Here is a 21,097-nt window from a genome sequence, read left to right as displayed (position 1 = left end):
TGGCCAAGTTGTGATGTCACTGCAGAGCACCCATACTTATATTGTGAAACCAGATAGGCTAAAGGGTAGAGTCAGCATGAAGAGCAGACACCCAAGGAGAGGTAAGTGGGGGCGTTGCAGAAGTTTTCTCCATGGCTTATTGCCTAAGGTCCCTCTGTGGCCCTAATGTCTTTCCAGACGTCTCACATCTTAGTTTAGTGGTAGGTCTTTCTGAAATCCTTCTTTCACAAACTCCTTCACTGCAGCTTTTGATATCCCAGTTCCTCAAGACTTGCAGTTCTGGTTGGTTAGCACTCAGCTTTTGTATTTCTTAGGAAACAAGGCACAGAACAGTGGAGCATGGTTCCCCTAAATGAGGCAGAAACTCACCATATCCATTTGGGTAGTCCCAGAGGTAGATCGAAGTTTTTGGGTGCTTGAAACATACAACTTTCAGAGCCTTTTGAAAAGAAACATAAATGCATTAGGCCCAACAATGAAAGTGCTTTAGAATGAGAAAATATAAATTATAATTTTTATTTTTTTTTAAATTTTTTTACTGTTTATTTTTTGAGAGAGAGAGAGACAGAGTGTGAGCAGGGAGGGGCAGAGAGAAAGGGAGACACGGAATCTGAAGCAGGCTCCAGAGCCTGACGCAGGGCTCAGACTCACAAACTGTGAGATCATGATCTGAGCTGAAGTCGGACGCTTAACCGACTGAGCCACCCAGGTGCCCCTAAATTATAATTTTTAAAGAGCTGACAAATATAACATAAAGTCAAGAAAAATAACACAATTTTTTAAGTGTCTACTTAACATATTTTTTTACAATTTTGTTTTTGGCTGCATGCTCTTTAATATTTTTTCATATGATGCTTATATATATAATGTTTTCTATAAGGAGTATAGAAAGGTAATTCAGTCTTCTACATGATCACTTTTTAAAAATTCTTAGTGATTTAGAAAATGTTCACCTTCGCACTTTATAAGTGGTAATGTCATAATTTTTAGCATTTTTGTCAAACTTGAAGAAAACACTCAAATTTCTTTGATATTTGTGGTGTAAAATTTCAGAGCACTTCAAATTTGTAATGATTAATGCCATATACTCTGAATTGTTGACATTAGAATTATACCTAGAAGTTATATGTATTAGTCTGCTGGCGTTGCCATACAAAATACAACAGACTGGGTAGCTTAAACAGAAATTCTCCCACAGTGTAGAGGATAGAAGTCTGAGATCAAGACATTGGCAGAGTTGACTTGATTCTGAGGTTCCCCTCCTTGGCTTATAGACAGACATCTTCTCCCTAGCTTCTCATGGTCTTTCCTATGTTCATGTCTGTGTCCAAATTTCCTATTGTAAAGACACCAGTCATACTGGGTTAGGACTCACCCTGAAGACTTCATTTTAACTTAATTACCTCTTTATAGACCTTACTTCCAAATAAACTTACATTCTAAAGTACTAGGAATTAGGACTTTACTATATGAATGGGGGGGGGGCAACACCATTCAGCCTATAACACTATGCTTAATATTAAACTACTTACTAATAAACTACTAACCCCAAACTAAATGTATCCTCAAATTAACTTCCCTAGCCAATCCCCAAATATCCATGGCATTTCCACTGCCACCTGACAAAAGAAGAAGTGTAATGGAGGGGAAGTCAGAAAGAAAAGGGACCTCAATCTTAACCAATTGCAGTTTAAATATTTTTTTCAAAATTTACAAAAAGCCGTGACCACATTATCACATTGCTGGGGCTCTAGTGCACCTACAGTGCTTTAGAAGAGGTCTGTGCAAAGGATGGTCCTAAAAGTTCAGTTTCTTTACCTATAGGGTAAATGTGTCTGTCAGTCCTGCTAGTATCTGAACCATGCAAACAGAAACAGAATTTTCACCAAAGATGGGGGATTAACATCTCTACATTGAGGATAACATGAGTCCCCACTCTTCTGCACTAGTCCCAGGAAGAGCTGGGAGGGTTAGTGTCTTGCTAAAGGTGAGGCCCTCCTTTCTCTGATATTGTCAGCCTGGATCTCTTCCTCTCTTCCAATCCCCACCACAGGACACTCCATCTTCTAAATCTTTAGGGTGAAATCCACATCAAAGAGGGAGGCTTCAGCCTGTACTCCAAAACTAGGGCAGAGGAGTTTCTTCTGTCCTTGGATTTTCCTTCTCCTAAACCTGTCTTCAATTCTGCTCCCTACTTCTGTCTCAGGAGCGTGTTTCTGAGAATTGAAAGGTGGCACATTTGTCCATCTTTCATATTTCCAAGCCCATGATCAGTGATGCCCAGAATGCCTAATTGAATCCTCTAGGGACTGGCACTACGTTCCCACAGACATTGCCTGCCTGGCTTTCCAGCCAGATAAGCATGTCAACCAGACAACCCAGTCTTGTTATTTTTTTAGATTATGAAAGAACAACCTCTCCACTGAAAACTGAGGGCTGCTGCTGCCTACAATGTTTCACTTTTCCTTTCATCACTTACAAACCATTGGGGCATTGTAGTAGTCATGATTTAGGACAAACTTTGTATATACCACCAGCCCTGGCTTAAACCCTGAGGGATCAGAAGTTTCTAACTCTAAATCTCAGTATATGTATCTTTGCTTTTTTTACTCCTATGATGTTTTTGCCGGATACCAGTTTGAAGGATGTAGGGCTGGCTCTTAGAAGTTTAGTTTTATTAAATGTAATGGGGCTGGGGGCAGGCAGGGGTAAATACAGGGATAGTAACATAAAATAGGGCTCAATGCTGAAGAGGAAATAAATTTTCTTTCTTTCTTTCTTTCTTTCTTTCTTTCTTTCTTTCTTTCTTTCTTTCTTATCTAGGAAATAAATTTCTGAATTCTGACAACCTTGAAAGAGCTCTAGACCTTAAATTGGAGTAATAATGAGTAGTGGTGTTTTGGGGGAGTATATAGAGAGGGGTGAGGTCTATCTGCGGAATACAGGGCAAAGTCTGAAATTTTTTTATAAATTACTGTGGCTATATAAGCTATTAAGTGACCTAAATAGGCAAGAAGACAGTTTCAAAGACCAGCGTGAGAACAAAAGAATCACTTCAGAAAGTACCATTCCCAAGTTTTAGTCAAAGACGGAGAATCCTAAATATACAAACTTTTGGCCCAGAACTTCGGGGTGTGGACTACCACTTTGGTGAAAAGTCCATTTCATTGCCATCCCTTTCTAGACAAGAGAAAACCAAGGTCCCCAGATATGAGGTGGAGTTCCAGGTCCTCTTCACTGGGACAGAAAGGGGACCTGGGGATCTGGTAGGTCCCAAACAGGTGCCCCCTTCTGACACTTCGTCTTTGGGAACACCTGTGCAGTGTTCCGAAGGCGCCGGACAGCTAGGATCCTCGTCTTTCAGGTGGCAAGACATTTGATCCATCTGTAGAACAAGTTCCCGGTTGCTCTAGGCGCTACATTTACAACGACGCTGCTGACGGCGGTTGGGCCCTCGGCTGGGCGGGCGCGGCTCAGCTCGTGCGTAAGTCTGACAAGGGGGTGCTGAAAAAAGTCTTCCTTCAGGAAGAACAAATAGGGAATAATTGTAATGCAATTCAACAAACTGCTGTGAATTCCCAGGGGAATTTCGGGACGACCAGGGCTCGCAGTGCTCCGAAGGTCCGGCGCGGAAAGGTCGAAGGCGGGGGGAGGTACCATTCACAGCACCCTGGCCCCGGGGGACATCTTCCCTGCCCCACGCAGCCAATAGCCACCCCGGCTGAAGCCGACGCAGCCAATAGCCGACTTCAGCCGAGACTCACGCAGCCAATGGTCGGCCCAGTGCGTTCCGCCAGTGTCCGCCTGCCTGCGTCTACCAATCCGGACTCGGGCCACCTTGGCACCGCCCCTGGAGCACCCCCCACCCATCCGCCCCGCCCCCAACTCGCTCGAGCAGGGTTGGGCTTAGACGGGCGCGCTCTCGGGGACAGGGGGGGCAGTCCCGGTCCCGGCCCTCCGCGCGGGTGGGCTTGGAGCAGGCCGCACCGGGCGGGAACCCCACTCCCACCCCGGAGGCCCCCTGCCCTTTCTCCCCCTTTCCCCCCGGCCCATGGTGCGAGGCTGGGAGCCGCCGCCCGGGCCGGACCGCGGTGAGTGATCCCCAGCCCCTTCGACTTCCCCTCCTAGCCCCTGTACGATCTCCGACCTCCGGAGCCCCATCCCCGCGCTGCGGGGAGGAGGATTCTAGGCTCGAAGTCGCCTGGTTCTCTCTTTCTCCTCTGGACTTTTCGGTTCCCTGTTGTAACTGGGGGAGGGTGAGTGGGTGTGTAGGGAGGAGGGGAAGGCTGGATTGGGACGGTCTCGGCGAGGGGAGGATTGAGATTCGCCTGCTCCCTGGGGCTCATCGCCCCAAGTGCAGCAACTTTTTGTTCTCTGACCCAGTTTGGAGCCTTGTAGACTGCCTGCGAAATGGAGGATAGGAGAAACGTTTCCTTCCCAGGCCTCCACCTCCCCCCCACGACTACCTCCTGGCGACCTCAGCACACGTACAGAAATCTGGCCTTACTTCTGGGGAGCAGTGGTCTTTGGGAATGAAAGGTTTGGGAGAAACTGCCCCTGACCCCCCTACCCAGCCATACTCAGAAAACAAACCAGGAAAAAACCCAAATCCTCAGAGGTTCCTGGTTTTGCGTCCTAATATGAGACTTCTAAACTGAAAGAAGACTCAAGCTGAGACCTGTTTGGTAATGTGGGCCCAGATCAGGAGATCTTTTATCATACAAACCCTCCTTCTCACCATACATTTGAAGCCCTTTTATATTATATGATTAGGACAGGTAGATGGCAATGATTGGGGAAAAAAAAAAAAAAAAGCCAGTTAAACTTGGGAATTTTTTAAATGATGCATACATCTCTTAAGCATTATCATTAAAAGTATATTCATTTCACCAATCTTTTGGGGTAATATCCAGGCGTTTTCTTTATAAGTCTGCTGACTGGAGTTCCCAACTGCCTTTCTGGTATAAACTACACAAGCAAATCTCAAATCTGGCTGCACCCTGAGAACTTTTAAAAGTACTGATGCCTGAGCCCCAGTCCAGACTAATTAAGTCAGAATGAGGAGGAAGGTTCCCTGGTTTAAATTTCCCAGGTAATTCTAATGTGCCACTGCCTCTCATCATCTATGATTTCCAGGTTTGGTTTATTTAAAATGGAGTGAGAATCTAAACACTTTTGAAGCAATCTGAATGTAGAATACTTTTGAGATTTTTAAGTCCCCTGCCCCTCCAATCTTTTACAGTTGCCTACCATTCCCAACTCAACAATTGTACACTCGTTGTATTATGTCTTTCCAAAGCATTTGACTTTGTTTTCATAGAAACAATTTTTAATGCACTAGTTTTTCATAGGTTTATGTGATATTTAATTATGTTATTATATAAATAAAAAATACAACAGGCATAAACAGGTTTGGAATCATATACAACTTGGCCCAAGCACACAGGGCAGCTGAAAGAAGCAGATGATTTTGGCACACTAGAGAGTAGCCTACCAGGCTCTAGGATGTAGCACACTGTGGGTATTGGTCATATAATCCAGTGGGTTAAGCCAGGCTCCTGGCCCAGCTGAACACCCCTCCCTTCCACTATCTCCAACTAGTATCACCAATACCCAGTCCCTTCTAGACCTATTTAAATTCTCCTGAGTCTTTCCATCCACTCTTTCCATTCATTCACATCAAGATGTATGTTCCTCTTTAAGCAATTACCACCGCTGCCTTTTTATTCAGTTGGGAGGACATAAGGCAGAGGTTCATAACCTGGGCTTCTGGGCAGTGAGCCCTCTGAGATTATATATATATATATGGATGTTTATTGGGGGGGGCGGGTAGTCATAACTTTCTGAGGGTCCATACCTTTATCTGATTCCCAAAGAAGTTCATGACCCAAAAAGTTGAGAAACATGTAAGTTGAATACCACTAAAAATTCTTTAAGGCCCTTAAAACTATCACCAAAACACATTTCAGGCAGCACTGCAGTTCTGTGAATAAAGATTTAGGGAATTTACGCAGGATCATATCTAGTCTCTCATTTGAACTGTCTCCTGCTTTAACCATAAGCCTAATAAGATCAAGCCTAAAGTTGTGAACACCTTTTTCCTAGGATTGTATGGACACCTACATGAAGTTTAAGGCAGTCCATTCTTTTCTTCCATCTGTCCACGGGCATGGAAAGCCCAAAGGGAAAGAGGGGTGATATCCTGTCTCTGTTTTTCTGATTATATTTTTTATTAGCTACTTAAAGTAGCAATAGGGCAAATCCAACATACTCAATAAGGATCAAATTTAGTAATTATTCAGAATTGATAATCCCACCATTACTACCATCTCTGCCCACAGGAGTCCTTTTTTCTCCAGTTTTGATTTCCCTTCTTTTTCTAACCTCTCCAAATGGAGGCACAAGAACACAAGACCCCATAGTGCCTTCATGGTGGTTTTGATTACTGTGGGGCCTACCCTCTTTGTTAATACCTCTCATGAGCCACTCTCTGATTGTAGCTTCTTCCTATGCCAAAGCAGATTCTTCCAGGGAGGCACCAGGTAGCTATACAGCTGTGCCTTAATTTAAGCCACCATTCTATATCAGGAAGTCTTCCACAATTTGTTTTGTGTAATTGGAAAACTGGATGTATATAGTACACCAAATATGGTATTTGTATTACTACATGTTATATTGAAACATCAAACTGATGTCATGAGAATCTGGAGGATAGCAACCCACATGAATGAAAGCAAAATGCTTCCTTGTAAGGCTTATAGCTGTGCCTGCCTTATTTCCTGTCTGGCAGTCTTCATCCTTACACTGGACTGCCTTCTTCCTTATGCTACATTTTTCTCATATCTAAAATGTTATTGTGTCCTTAAAAAACAAGACACAAATAAGGTTAGTAGATGTCAAGTGTTGCAGTCATTAAGTATTGTCCAGCTTAAAATTGGTGGTGTTCCTGGTGGGCCACAATGTCTAAATGGTAGTTTAGCACCTAGCTGTGCAAGCATTTGTTCATAGGCCATGTAGCTGTGTCTGGGATGAACCTACAGGGTGAAGGTAGAGCTACTACTAAATTGGCAATTCATCTGGAAATCAAAAAGGATTTATATCCAAATTATGGATTCAATTCTCCTAAAGCTGTTGTTCTCATCCTTTCTTTCTTTTTTTTTTTTTTTAAACAACAAAATCCATTCGGGAATTCTATCCAACTCCCAAAATATGGAAAGCATAAAATCATATATACCCTAGTTTCTTCCACTGCTCATTAGAATTAGGACCCTGCAAAAACAGATTGAAAACAAGGATTTTAAAGAATTCAGCCTTGGCTGCATTTCCCTCCTTGTGTCTAGAAAAGGAGCATTACCATATATCAGAATCACCCTGTGAGGCTGAAGTCATGAGGAAAGCTATTTGTTGAGCCTTTACTTTGTTCTAGGCATCATGTCAACTGCGTTTTTTTAATTTAGTCATAAACTTGCAAGGAAGGTGCTGTTCTGACCTTTTTTTCTGATGGGAAACTAAGGCTTAGTGAAGTTAAATAATTTGTCCAAGGACAGCAGCATTCTAGGAAGTGGTGGAGCTGCAATTAATCTCAAAACTGCCTCACCCCAGGCCTCCACCCCAACAGCTGCTTTAGGCCTTGCCTACGCAGGACACCTAGTGCATAGTAGGTGCTTGGTAAAAATATATAACTTTACATACACTTGGCACTGTATGCATTTTTTACACATGAAGAAACAAAAGCTCATTTAGCTACTTGTCCAAAATCACATAGCTGGTAAGTGGCGGAACTGGGATTCAAACTGCAGGTTGGCTTTACTCAAGGATCATATTTCTATCCACTCTGCTATGCTGTCTCTGTTTACCCTCTTAACGTTCTCTTCAAGCTGTATAGCCTTTAGGATCTGCATGGCCTTCGGTTCATTAGATCTGCTTTTTAAAAGTAAATGGTGACACATCAAAATGCTACCAAATTTTTCTAATTGTCATATAAAATCCTTTGATACCACACTGCACTGTAACTTCCTGGGCTTGAGATTCTTCTCAGTTCATCATGTAGCATATACATAGGAATCCTGTCGCATCCTTAACATATCAGAGGTAAATATTTATAAACTCGGGTGGGATTCCTCTAAGTGGAAAGGGTAACAGATGTGTTAAAGAGTTTCTATTTCTAATGCCCAGACAGGGAGCTGAGTTAAAATTTGGTCAACAGAACTTTCTGGGAAATAACCTGAGCAGGTGTTTCAGGAAGGCCAGAGTCAGGGCCTCTCCCTGCAGCCCCCATACCCACAGACCTGGGAGCAGTGGTGCTGCTGGGGAGCTTGCAGGACCTGGCTGCAATTCCTAATGAATCTGCCTACCTGGCCCTGGGAAGAAAGCTGGGCTGCAGAGATAAGAGCTGCAGGCCCTCTGCCCTGTGTGGAGGAGCTGTTACAGTCTGAAGGAGCTCTTCCCAACTCCCCCTGAGAGACACTGAGCTGTTGAAGAGACAAAGGGGGGAGGGGGAGGGGCTAACCTTTGTTCCGTGGAGGACTTGAGGTGGAAACAGTTCCCTCTCTCTACCCCCAAAGACCCAGGGGGAGTAACCCCATTTATCCCGGATACCCTATCAATTATCCTACAGAGAGAAAATAAAGCTTAGCAGATTTGGGTTTAGGGCTTGAAGGTACTATCATTCCTCTGCCTGCAGGACTTCACCACCAAGAAGAGAAAAGGAATGGGGGCAGGGGCTAGGCAGAAGGACAGTACTATCTGTCCTGCCTTCTAGAAATTCCTCTCTTGGATTCCCTGTCTCCACATTCTAGAGGTAATTATAAATTGTCAGGAGCTAAAGCATTTGCATCAGTTCTGAGATTACTGCACTTCATGTTTTTGTGGTTGAGTTTCCATTTTGTGACTCCTGTTCCATGATCTTAGAGGGTGAAGTGAGTTTGCATCAGAAAAATAAAGGCAATATAAGGATGCGTGTCCCTCCTTAACCTCTAAAGACAGATTTCACTAGTCACGTGACTTGGGGTAATGAACTTCTATGGACTTCATTTTTTTCCATACATATGATAGGAATTATAACAGGCTCCTAAGGTTATGAAAATTAAATGAGAAATTTTTTTAAAGCACTTTAAAAGCAATCCAAAACAGTACACAATAGACAGTTGATTGTATTGGAGTCCAACATTTTGTTTGGCAGAAAATGAGCAATGGGCTGAAAGAGGAGCCCCAGTGATTGAGCTGTTTCTCTTCTTATTACAGCTATCTCTGAAGGGCACAAGTCAGAAAGCACCATGCCTCCTAATAAAGAGGCCAGCAGTCTTAATAGCTCCCCTGCGGGGCTCATCTGCCTCCCTCCAATCTCCGAGGAGCTACAGCTTGTGTGGACCCAGGCAGCCCAGACCAGTGAGCTGGATGGCAATGAACACTTGCTACAAACCTTCAGCTACTTTCCCTATCCCAGTCTAGCAGACATTGCTCTTCTCTGCTTACGCTATGGGCTGCAGATGGAAAAAGTCAAGACTTGGTTCATGGCCCAGCGCCTCCGCTGTGGCATTAGTTGGTCATCTGAAGAAATAGAAGAGACTCGAGCCCGAGTGGTCTACCATCGGGACCAGCTCCATTTCAAATCCCTTCTCTCTTTTACTCATCACGCAGGGCGGCCCCCTGAGGAGGTGCCTCCTTCTCCAGTGCCACCTCCAGAACAAATGGGTCTTGGAATAGTGCCCTTGACTCTTAGCGAGCCTACCCAGATGAAAGGATTGAAGGTAGAGCCTGAGGAGTCCTCAGAGCTGCTGAGTCACCAGAAAGCAAAGGAACCCCTGATGGCACCTGGCAGTGGGACATTCTCCCACCAATCAGATTTTTGGCAGGATCTTCAAAGCAGTGGCCTCTCTAAGGAGCAGGCAGGCAAGGGTCCCAATCAGTCACATGGCCTAGGTTCTGCTTCCTGGAACCACTCCACAGCTGTCCACCAGCCACGTGCTCGGGATAAGCCCCCACCAATCTCATTACTTGCCAGTAGTTGTAAGCAGGAGTCAGCATCTATTATGACTCCTCCTTCTTCCTCTACCTCTTCCACTTTCCAGGTACTGGCTAATGGAGCTACTGCCACCTCTAAACCCCTCCAGTCATTGGGCTGTATCTCACAGCCACTGTCACCCAATGAACAGGCACTGCCCCCACATCTGGAGCCAGCCTGGCCCCAGGGGCTAAGACATAACTCAGTACCAGGTAGGGTTGGCCCTGCAGAGTACCTTTCCCCAGATATGCAACGCCAGCGAAAGACCAAGCGCAAAACCAAAGAGCAGCTGGCTATCCTCAAATCTTTCTTTTTACAGTGCCAATGGGCACGGCGTGAGGATTACCATAAATTAGAACAGATCACTGGCTTACCTCGGCCTGAGATTATTCAGTGGTTTGGTGACACACGCTATGCTTTGAAGCATGGGCAACTAAAATGGTTTCGGGACAACGCAGTACCTGGTGCCCCTAGTTTCCAGGACCCAGCAATTCCCACACCCCCACCTTCAACCCGCTCCTTGAATGAATGGGCTGAGACACCACCTTTGCCAAACCCCCCACCCCCACCGGATATACGACCCTTGGAGAGGTACTGGGCAGCCCACCAACAGCTTCGGGAAAGTGATATCCCTCAACTGAGTCAGGCATCAAGGCTTAGCACCCAGCAGGTACTGGATTGGTTTGACTCTCGTTTACCTGAGCCAGCTGAGGTGGTGGTTTGTCTAGATGAAGAAGAGGAGGAGGAGGAGGAGGAACTGCCAGAAGATGATGAGGATGAAGAGGAGGAGGAGGAGGAAGATGATGACGAGGATGATGATGTGATCATACAAGACTGAGGGGTGGGGGAGGGGAGGGGAGGTCTGTTACTAAAAGATGAACCAACTTAGTAACTGTTTAAACAAAGAAACCACATTTTTTTAATTACCTTGTGGCAAAGAACTAAAAAGCTTTGTGTTCTTGAGGTTGGGGGATGGGGGATGTAGTGAGGGTGGGCCAGGGAGGATGACCATAGGACCCAAAGAGAGGTGAGGATTGGTTGGGCAGAAATCAGGCCTTTAGTCTTGGTGAAGAGAGTGCTAAGGATCTGGTCCAAACCATGGGCTGGGAAACAGTTATTGCTCTCTTCATGTCTGTTCTTTCCCCTTATTGTACTAAGGAGAGGCCAGACATTGGCCCCACGTCTTTAGTACTGGAAAGGAGGAGTAAAGAATTTTGATTCAATTGATGATTCTAGTGCATCCCCCAGTCTCACCATTTTCCCTGGAATATAAGGCTGCCTCACACCCACCCCTTTCTTCTCTGAGCACGAGTCCGTGCATAATACAGCTGAGAGTCTTAGTGTGTCCCAGTCTCACTACAAGTATTTCCTTCATGCACACCAACTTGACGCTGGGTTTTCCCTGCTTCATTACTGAGTTGCACAGGTAGCAGAATGTTTTCACTTCTGATACTGGGACCATTTTGCCTTGTACTTTTTTATCTTTTTCCAAAATCCCTCGTTCTGTTCGCTATTTGTCTCAGGGTAAATCTTCCCCATGGAGCTTGTGAAAAAGTTTAATAATTGGGTGGAGAATAATTTAGACTGGATATTTATTGGATGTGGGAACTGGGGGGAAATGTCCTTTTAAAAAGTAGAATTAGGTTACAGAGGGTAGAGGAGAGGGATGATTTCTACTGTTCAGAAGGTGGGTGCAGGTAGGTTGCAGGTTTGGTTTTACAAATCTGAAACTTCCTCCTGCCTAGCTTGACAAAGACTAATATTTCATCTTTTTGGTGTTGGCTCAATGTGTGTCTATAATAGAGACTTTTTCCCCTCTTTATAGGATCTGTCTTGGGGACAGAGGGACCCTGGTCTTAACTGAATTGATTATTGATGTTTTAGAATGGTTTTCATCAGTTGGAGTCAGATATAAAGATATCAATGGGTTAACCATCTAGAAATAAGAGTGGAAGCCCCAAATTGCTAGAATAATAAAAGGCCAAAAATAAAATTGTTTCTCCTCCACTTTGCCACTTCTATGGTTTAGAAATTAATGGAGCCAAATCTATTAACATTCTGACTTAGTATACTTTTTTTTTTTTTTTTTTTTTTTTTTAGAATCAGGATATATTGAGGTAGGTTAAAAGAATAAAACTTTAAAAGGCAATACATCAGTATCTTATCACTGGGAAGATTTGTTTCCTATACTGCTATAGGACAGGCTCTTCCCAGAAAAGATGTCTAGAAATACCTTTAAAAATAAACTCAAGAGTTCCAGAAAGGGTAGGGAATGCTAGTTCAGCCTCATGGTCATTCCCAGGACTCAATTTATTTCTGGCAGATGTTTGCTATCTTTATATTTTTTTTCAAAATTTTTGCTTATGGTCTGCCTGCCACTGGCCAACCCATTTAATTCCTCATTTCTACTCTTTAATACCCAAAGAAGAATACATGTTCCATCTCACTGGTGGTGTTCTTTGCCCATTCCACCATTCTAGAGCTTGTAATATACCAATGAGCTGCAATAACAATAAAAGGACATCTTTATTTTATCTGTGTACTTTAGTAAGCTGAAAGTCTGGGTCTCCAGCTGTTATCAGACAGAAAGGAAAATCAACATAGTTAACTAGGCATAGAGGAAACAATAGGCAAACAGAAGTAGTATAATAAATTAGGACAAGGAACAGAGTTGTTTATTAGCTTTGGCAATAGGTGAATACATCCAAAGCTTAAAAAATGAAATCTAGAAATAAAACATACTTAACAAGTGTATGATTTCGCACCTCCAGTGAGCCAAGAATTTTTTTACAATATTTGTTTTAAGTTGTAGGAAATGAGAGAGCTACATTTGAGTGTGGGAGAAATCTAAACATCTTCCTGAAGAACTAGCCTTATATAATGCTGATCGTTTTCCTAGGAGGTAATATAGGGTGTATATGGTAAAGAACAAAGCAGATAAGGGTACACAGTGAAATGTGGAAAGAAACCAGGGAAACATTTTCCAAAACCATCACACTTAATGAGTATTGGATGCTATATGCCTTCCTTAAGCAATATATATGGATTGGACCTTGAAGACGATCTATCTGGAAGTAGTCCATGCTTCTCTTGCCCTGGCTAATCCCATCTGTCTCTGTTCGTACAGAGTCTGCAGCAGAGGACAGGAAGGCAGATATGGGCATTTATAACAAAAAGGGCAAATAAGGCCCTCTTAAACCACTTTATGAAGTTTATTAAGACAGCAAACCACCACTGTGCTTCCCCATAGTTTTCTCCATTGCATGATAACTGTTCCAAGATTTGTACTAAGATTTGATACATCTGTGACAAAGCCTTTGTTGCTAATTATGAAACTCTACAACATCTGAGTGGCTTATGGTGATAATAAGGCAGAATATTTAAAGAACTACTTTGGAAGACCTGGAACCTATGACTACTATGCTGAAATGTGCTTACCAGGGAGGCAGGATTCTTATGCCCTGGGGAGGTGGCACTTAACTTCAATAGCTTTTTTTTTTTTTTAATCTTACTGAAATTTTCAAAAAATACAAAAGTAAAGTAGTATAATGGACTGACGAGTATCCATCACCCAACTTCAACAAATAGCTCATGGCCAATTTTTTTCATTTCTACTCTCACTGCCCCATGTCCACTAGATTATATACTAAAGCAAAACCCAGACAATCCCTTAACTTCCTATTTCTAAATATTTTAGTATGTATCTCCAAAAGATAGACTATTTTTAAAAACAACCACAATAGTAGTATGCCCACACACAAAAACTAAGAATTCCTTAATATTGGGGTGCCTGTGTGACTCCGTCAGTTAAGCGTCTGACTTCAGGTAAAGATCTCACGGTTTGTGAGTTAGATCAAGCCCCTGCTGTCAGCTCAGAGCCTGCTTCAGATGCTCTGTCCCCATCTCTCTGCCCCTCCCTTACTGCACACATGTGTGCGCTCTTTCTCTCTCTCTCAAAAAATAAAAAATAAACATTAAAAAAAAGAAAACAATATAAAATGTCCAACAGGTATTCAGTTTTCAACTTTCTCATAAATGTATGTTTGTGTGTGTGTGTGTGTGTGTGTGTGTGTGTGTTATACAGTTTTAATCAGGCTCCAATAGGGGCCATATGTTTGCAGATGGTTTATATGTCCCTTAAGTCTTTTTTCATCTGTAGGTAAATCCCTCCATTTGTAAGGATCTCAGGGATGTTATTTCCCCAGTGTTGCCTCTTGCGGCTTAGACCCTAATTCCTTGCCAATGAAAATAAAGGGCATTTGGAATATGAGAGCAAAATATTTACCCACCTTAGTATGTCCTTGGGCTCACCAGGAGCTTGGCATGGAAAAGAGCCTAAATATCCTCAAAACCTGGGCCATAAAAGTTAACTTAAAAGGCAAGACTGGACTTGGCATGTAGAGCTCCTTACAAACCTCTCTCCTTATTCCCATGCCTTCTTCCTCTTGTTGCTGACATATCATAGTCCCATAAATTTATAAAGCCTTATTCTAACCATCTCTAGAGAAGTACATGTGATTTTTCCTAGTTCAAGTAGTACCTCTATCCAAAAGATATATTCCATTGAAATACTTTTTTGTGGAGCTTTTGGGAATGTCAGTTGTGTCTACGCACTTAGTTCACACTGGCCCAGACCTCTCAGTTTAAAGGCATTCACTACCATGTGACCTAATTTTTAAACCCCAAACCAGGAAGCTGATCTGATAGTAGGAAAGAATCTTTGAAATTGAAACCATTCTGGAAAATTGTGAACATCTGGTTACCACACTTGAAACCCGTATCATTCTCCACTGGTTACATTTTACCACCTTAAGAGGAGACCAAAAGGGTATGTTGTGCACAGGCCCAACCATGTAAGTTTTTCATACACAGGCAAGTTAGACTAGCCAGGGCTCACCTGCTGGACTGGTAGCTGGAAACCAGGAAGACTCTCTAGTGGGGTTCTGCTTTCCCTCTGACCTGAAGGACAGAACTGGAATGGTGAAAGATAACTTCCTTGGGCAGTTCTTTGGCAATGTTACTTATGGGTCAGGGTAAATAGGTAGGTCTTAATCTGTAGAACACCACTCAGAAGGGAAAAAGACTTAGCTAAGCAATTTAAGAGACATGCTATAAAGTCATTCTTTTCCTAACTTCTTTCACCTTGAAAATCCTCATTTTAGTATACATGTCAATGATTGAAGTTCCATTCCTTTGGGAATGACATTTAACACACCTGAATTACTGGGGGTAAGGGCTCTTGCGTAGCTTGAATCCCCACCATTTAGGGATGGTCTGAAAGAAAAAATCCCCTGTCCAGAAGAGGCAGGTGAAGGCCTAAGGAGGGGAAATAAAAGCATCAGCAAAGAAAACGAAGGTAAAGGTAAAAAGCGTATTTAAAGGGACAGCCTATATATTTAGACAAGACAGGAAATAAATCCCCTGCTTGCAACTAAAAATAAAATAATTCTGATGTATATTAGACACAGTACTATTCAATGCTCTCTTGTTTACAAGGTAGATTTATAAATGTCAGGGGTATAGGCTAGTAGAAGTAACCCCAGGGCTGATAGCAGAGTGTCAGTGTGAACAGATCCCAAGTGAAAGGAAGCACAGTGCTACTTACCTATAAGATAGGCTGTGAGTGGAAGCTGGTGAAGGGGTTTCTGGAAAACATAAAAGTCAGCCTGTGAGATAACCCATGAGCTGGAGAAGAGATTTATTCAGGTATACTTGGGGCCAGGGCAAAGAAATTGGGGACCAAAGATTTTTAGTGTATATGTTAGGCTTAGGGACTAACAACAAGTAAAAAAAACTCACAAATCACCTAGCAGTGAAAGTTGCTTTCCTCCCTCTCATGGATTTGTGGGCCAGGACCCAGTACTGCCTTGATGTGTTCTAATGTATCTGTGTCTCGGTTTCCCCTCTAAGATGGGGATTACTAGGAAGAATGGCTAAAGACAAAGGGTCATTAAATTGGTTGGGAGTGACAGCAAAAACGGTGGCATAAGGACCTCCAAAAATTCTCTCCATAAGAGGAAAGAGAAAACTAGCAAAAATTGTCAGAACCAATTTTTTCAGAACTCCAGAAATTAACAAAAGCCTTGCAACAGTCTGGGGAATGTTTATTCCAGAAAAAATAGCCAAATGAAGCTAAGAAGAGTGAATTTTCTGGCATTTTAACTTGCCCCATTCCCATTTCTCCTCCAGCTCCATGGTAGCCTTGAAAACCAACATTCTGGCAGTCACTGTGGGGATGGAATGGGGTTGGGACTCTTACAGTCTCATTCCCAGAGAATAATCACTTGACCTGTCCAGTGGTTTGCCGGAAGACTCTACTTGCAAGACTGCCTTTATGTGACTTGACTTGTAGCACAAACTCATCATGACTTAGAGCTTAGAGTTTACCATGTGTGAAAAGCCTTTTCCCCAGGAGTGTTTGTTGTAAACAATTAAAAGCACTTCTTTAGGTTGCCTGAGGATGTGAATATTAATTGGGGCAAACAATAGGCTAACCAAAAAGCATAGATGGAAGAGATGGGGAATGAGTTGGTAAGAACTCTGAAAACAACACGTTCTTGGGATCTAGACCATATGCATGTGCAGGACTATGTGCATGCTCAGAAGAGACCTGAAAAGGCCTTAATCTCTTACCTTGAGGTCATATAAGCAGGATAAAAGCTAAGGCACAGTTCTCAATTGTCTGGCTAAGTGCTGAAACTGAACCCCAACACACACACACACACACACACACACACACACACAACCCTTCAGCAAAGACTGAGAGACTTACTGGTTCCAGGTGTTTAAGGGAAATCTCTGTCCAATCATTAGCTTACCACTAAGCTAACTGAATAGAGACTTTGGTGGCATTCCATGACAATACAGATTTTTTTTAATTGATTTATTTATTTTGAGAGACAGAGCATGAGCAGGGGAGGGGCAGAGAGAGGGAGAGAGAATTCCAAGCAGGCTCTGCAACATCAGTGCAGAGCCCAATGTGGTACTCAAACTCACAAACCATGAGATCATGATCCAAGCTGAAATCAAGAGTCAGATGCTTACCTGACTGAGCCAGCCAGGTGCCCTGACAATACAGATTTTACAGACTTAGTTTTAAAGAGTCACTAAATAACTATAAACAGCAACATCAAAAAACCCTGGGGAGGAGGAATAACTGATTCCTATAGTTGCCCTGTTACATTATTTTAAATGTCCAGTTTCCAACAGAAAATTATGAGGTATGCAAACAAATAGGAAAGTATGACCCATATAAAGAAATAAAGCAATCAATAGAAACTGTCCTTGAGGAAGCCTAGACATTGGACTAAGCCCAGACTAGACTTTTTTTAGACAAACATTTAAATCTGGTATTTTAAATATGTTCAAATATCTTAGGAAACCATGTCTAAAGCACTAAAGTATGAGAATGGTGTCTCAACAAATAGAGAATACTAATAAAGACAAAATATATTTAAATTTTTTTTAACATTTATTTATTTTTGAGACAGAGAGAGACAGAGCATGAACAGGGGAGGGGCAGAGAGAGAGGGAGACACAGAATCCGAAAAAGGCTCCAGGCTCTAAGCTGTCAGCACAGAGCCCGACGCGGGGCTCGGACTCACGGACCGTGAGATCATGACCTGAGCTGAAGTCGGACGCTCAACCGACCAAGCCACCCAGGCGCCCCAAAGACAAACTATATTTAAAAGAACCAAATATAAATTCTGGAATTGAAAGTATAATAACTAAAATGAAAATTTCACTGGAGGGGCCCATCAGTACATACAAATGGACAAAAGAAAAAAATCAGCAAATTTGAAGCCAATTACGGTTATATAATGTGAGGAAGAGAAAGAAAGAAAAAATAATAAAGAAAAATGAACAGACAGCCTCAGAGACCTTGGTGAAATACCATCAAGTATATCAACATATGCATAATGGGAGTTCTAGAAGAAGAAAAGAGGAACAGGACAGAAAGAATATTTGAAGAAATAATGGCTGATAACTTCCCAAATTAGATGAAAAAAAATTGATCTACACATCCAAGAAACTCAACTAACTCCAGTTAAAGAGATCCACACCTAGACATATCATAAACTACTGAAAGCCAAAGACCAAAAAAAAAAAAAAAAAGAAAAAAAGAAACTTGAAAGAAGTCACTTATAACATGCATGGGATTCTCAGTAAAATTAGCATTGATTTCTCCTCAGAAACCAGGGAGGCAAGAACACTGGCAGATAACATATTCGGAATACTAAAAGAAAGACTGTCAACCAAAAATTTTAAATCCAGCAAAACTATTCTTCAAAGATGGAGAAAGGGGTGCCTGAGTGGCTCAGTCAGTTGAGTGTCCAACTTCAGCTCAGGTCATGATCTCACAGTTTGTGAGTTTGAGCCCCACATGGGGCTTTCTGCTGTCACCGCAGAGCCTGCTTTGGATCCTCTTCCCACCCACCCCACCCCCCTTGCACTCACACTCTCTGTCTCAAAAATAAATAAACATCAAAGATGGAGAAATTAGGACGTTCCCAGGTGAACAAAAACTGAGAGAATTCATCACTATCAAATCTGCCTTACAAGAAACACTAAAGGGAGTCCTTCAGGCTTACCTGAAAGGACACTGGACAGTAACTCAGATCTTCATGAAGAAATAATAAAGAGCACTGGCAAAGGCAATTACATTGGTAAATACAAAAGTATATGTGTATTTTTGTTTGTAACTTTTTTCTCCTATCTGATTTTTTAAATATGTATTCATTTTTGAGAGAGAGAGAGAGAGCATGAGCACGGGAGGGGCAGAGAGAGAGGGGGACAGAAGATCTGAAGTGGGCTCTGGGCTGACAGCAGAGAACCCAATGAGGGGCTCAAACTCACAAAACCGTGAGATCACGACCTGAGCTGAAGTCGGACACTCAACCGACTAAGCCACCCAGGTTCCCCTCTCCTATATGATTATAAAGACAATTGTATAAAACTAACTTTGTATTGATGAGTATACAACTTATACAGATGTAATTTATGATAACAGCACAATGAAATGGAGCAGAATGACGAACAAAAAAGATCCAACTATACACTATCTATACAACACTCATCTTAAATTCAAAGACACATGTAGGTTGAAAGTAAAAATATGGAAAAAATATTCCATGCAAACTGTAAACAAAAGAGGGCAGAGTGACTTATATCAGACAAATGCACTTTGAGACAAAGGTCAAATGGTAAAAGGGTCAGCCCATCAAAAAGATACAACACTTGGGGCGCCTGGGTGGCTTGGTCGGTTGAGCCTCCGACTTCGGCTCAGGTCATGATCTCGCGGTCCGTGAGTTTGAGCCCCATGTCGGGCTCTGTGCTGACAGCTCAGAGCCTGGAGCCTGTTTCAGATTCTGTGTCTCTCTCTCTCTGCCCCTCCCCTGTTCATGCTCTGTCTCTCTCTGTCTCAAAAATAAATAAACGTTAAAAAAATTAAAAAAAAAAAAGATACAACACTTATAAACATATATTCATCTAACAACAGAGTTCTAAAATACAAGAAGCAAAAACTGACAGAATTGAAGAGAACTGGAGAGAAACTATTGGAATCTTCAATATTCCACTTCCAATAATGAATAGAACAACTAGACAGAAGATCAGCAATGGAATAGAAGATTTGAACAACGTTATATACCAACTAAATCTAAAGACTTCTTTAGAACAAACACTCCACCCAATAACAGCAGAATACACATTCTTCTAAAGTGTACATGGAACATTCCCCAAGATAAACCATCTGTTAGGCCATACATTTTAAATCATACAAAGTATTTCGTCCAACCACAATGAAATGAGACTAAAAATCAGTAACAGGAGGAAATTTGTGAAATTCAAAATATGTTAACATTAAACAACACACTGCCAAAAAAAACAATGATTCAAAGAAAAAAAATCACAAAAGAAACTAGAAAATACTTTGAGATGAGTGAAAACAAAACCAGAAAATACTAAACCTTTTAGGATGCAATGAAAGCAGTGCTTAGTGTGAAAGTTATAACTAAAAATGTCTACATTTAAAAAGCACATCTCAAATCAATAATCCAACCTTTTATCTTACGAAACTAAAAAAAGAACTAAACTCAAAATAAGCAGAAGGAAAGATATAAAGCTTAGAGCAGAAATAAATGAAATAGAGAATAGAAAAACAGAGAAAATCAACAAAACCAAAAGTAGGTTCTTTGAAATGTTCAACTAGATTGGCTAGTCTTCAGACAACTTTTTTCTACAAGAAAAGAGTAGAAAGCTTCAAATAACTAAAATCAGGAACGAAATAGAAAATATTACTACTAACCTGACAGAAATAAATTTTCTAGGACTTCTACATTTTTTAAAGGGTGAATATGAAAGAATTGGAGGGAAACTATTTGGTGATTTTCAAAAATGATTATACAGAAAGAAATGTGCAAATTTCACCCCTGCCTCTTGTGAAAGAAAGGGAAATCCTCTCTGATAAGTATTCTCTATGGACTGGATAATGCCCTTGAAAATAGTAATAACAATAATAGTTCTAAGAGGAAAGAGACAAGAAATTAAGTGGGTATCCTTCACTGGAATTTTTAATACATAGTGAAGAAGCTGGATTCCCCTTCAGGCTAACACAACGGGCATCTTTTAGACCTAACTTCTACTGCCATCTTGTGGCAATTTTAAAAATCCAAATCTATTTTACTCAAGTTATCCCATCTCTTTATTTACTTATTTTGAGAGAGAGAGACAGATCACAAGCAGGGGAGGCGCAGAGAGAGAGGAAGAGAGAGAATCCTGAGCAGGCTCTGAGCTGTCAGCACAAAGCTGTGAGATTGTGACCTTAACTGACTGAGACACCTGGGTGTCTCTTGACCAGAGACTATCTCCCCTATCTCTTGACCAGAGGCTTTCAATGACTTTCCATTGCTCAAAAAAAGTTTCTCCTTATCAGTTTGAGAACAGAAATATTATTCTTTGAAAATCAGTAATATATCTCTGGATACCTGGAATCAGTCAGTGTCTGGAAAAAAATTAATTGCCTTATATTATGCACAGAAAATGCATAATGGCATTATACATGCAGAGTAAACCAGAAATCTTCTGGTATCTGTA

General features: G+C 41.9%; 2 protein-coding genes across 9 annotated transcripts in view; one reads left to right on the top strand and one right to left on the bottom strand.

Moving 5' to 3' along the window:
- Window positions 1-25: 25 nt before the first annotated feature.
- Window positions 26-12,055, top strand: HOMEZ (homeobox and leucine zipper encoding). 3 transcript variants are annotated; one of them, XM_007097977.3, is made up of 2 exons: window positions 26-101; window positions 9,244-12,055. In XM_007097977.3, exons 1-2 carry the CDS (start codon window positions 77-79, stop codon window positions 10,839-10,841), a joined length of 1,623 nt encoding a protein of 540 aa, XP_007098039.2. In that variant the 5' UTR covers window positions 26-76; the 3' UTR covers window positions 10,842-12,055. The 3 variants fall into 3 exon arrangements, with proteins under 3 accessions (XP_007098039.2, XP_042845335.1, XP_007098040.1); XM_042989401.1 differs by lacking the exon at window positions 26-101 and adding an exon at window positions 3,399-3,484 and having other exon boundaries at window positions 9,244-10,856; XM_007097978.3 differs by lacking the exon at window positions 26-101 and adding an exon at window positions 3,905-4,091.
- The window catches only part of RNF212B (ring finger protein 212B), a 36,340-nt gene continuing 18,306 nt past the window's right edge, over window positions 3,064-21,097 (bottom strand). The window contains exons 12-15 of one of the 6 annotated variants that reach the window (XM_042989402.1): window positions 15,609-15,648; window positions 15,219-15,319; window positions 14,901-14,975; window positions 12,513-13,133 (exon numbers count right to left, since the gene is read on the bottom strand). In XM_042989402.1, coding sequence (XP_042845336.1) covers window positions 12,877-13,133; window positions 14,901-14,975; window positions 15,219-15,319; window positions 15,609-15,648 — 473 coding nt within the window. In that variant the 3' untranslated portion in view covers window positions 12,513-12,876. Of the gene's footprint in view, window positions 3,520-12,512; window positions 13,134-14,900; window positions 14,976-15,218; window positions 15,320-15,608; window positions 15,649-21,097 lie in introns of those variants that run through there. The other 5 variants (XM_007097983.3, XM_042989403.1, XM_042989404.1 and 2 more) reach the window with 5 other exon arrangements.

The sequence above is a fragment of the Panthera tigris genome, chromosome B3 (genome assembly GCF_018350195.1).
Source record: "Panthera tigris isolate Pti1 chromosome B3, P.tigris_Pti1_mat1.1, whole genome shotgun sequence".
Classification (NCBI taxonomy): domain Eukaryota; kingdom Metazoa; phylum Chordata; class Mammalia; order Carnivora; family Felidae; genus Panthera; species Panthera tigris.
This window is presented reverse-complemented; position numbering and strand designations above follow the sequence as displayed.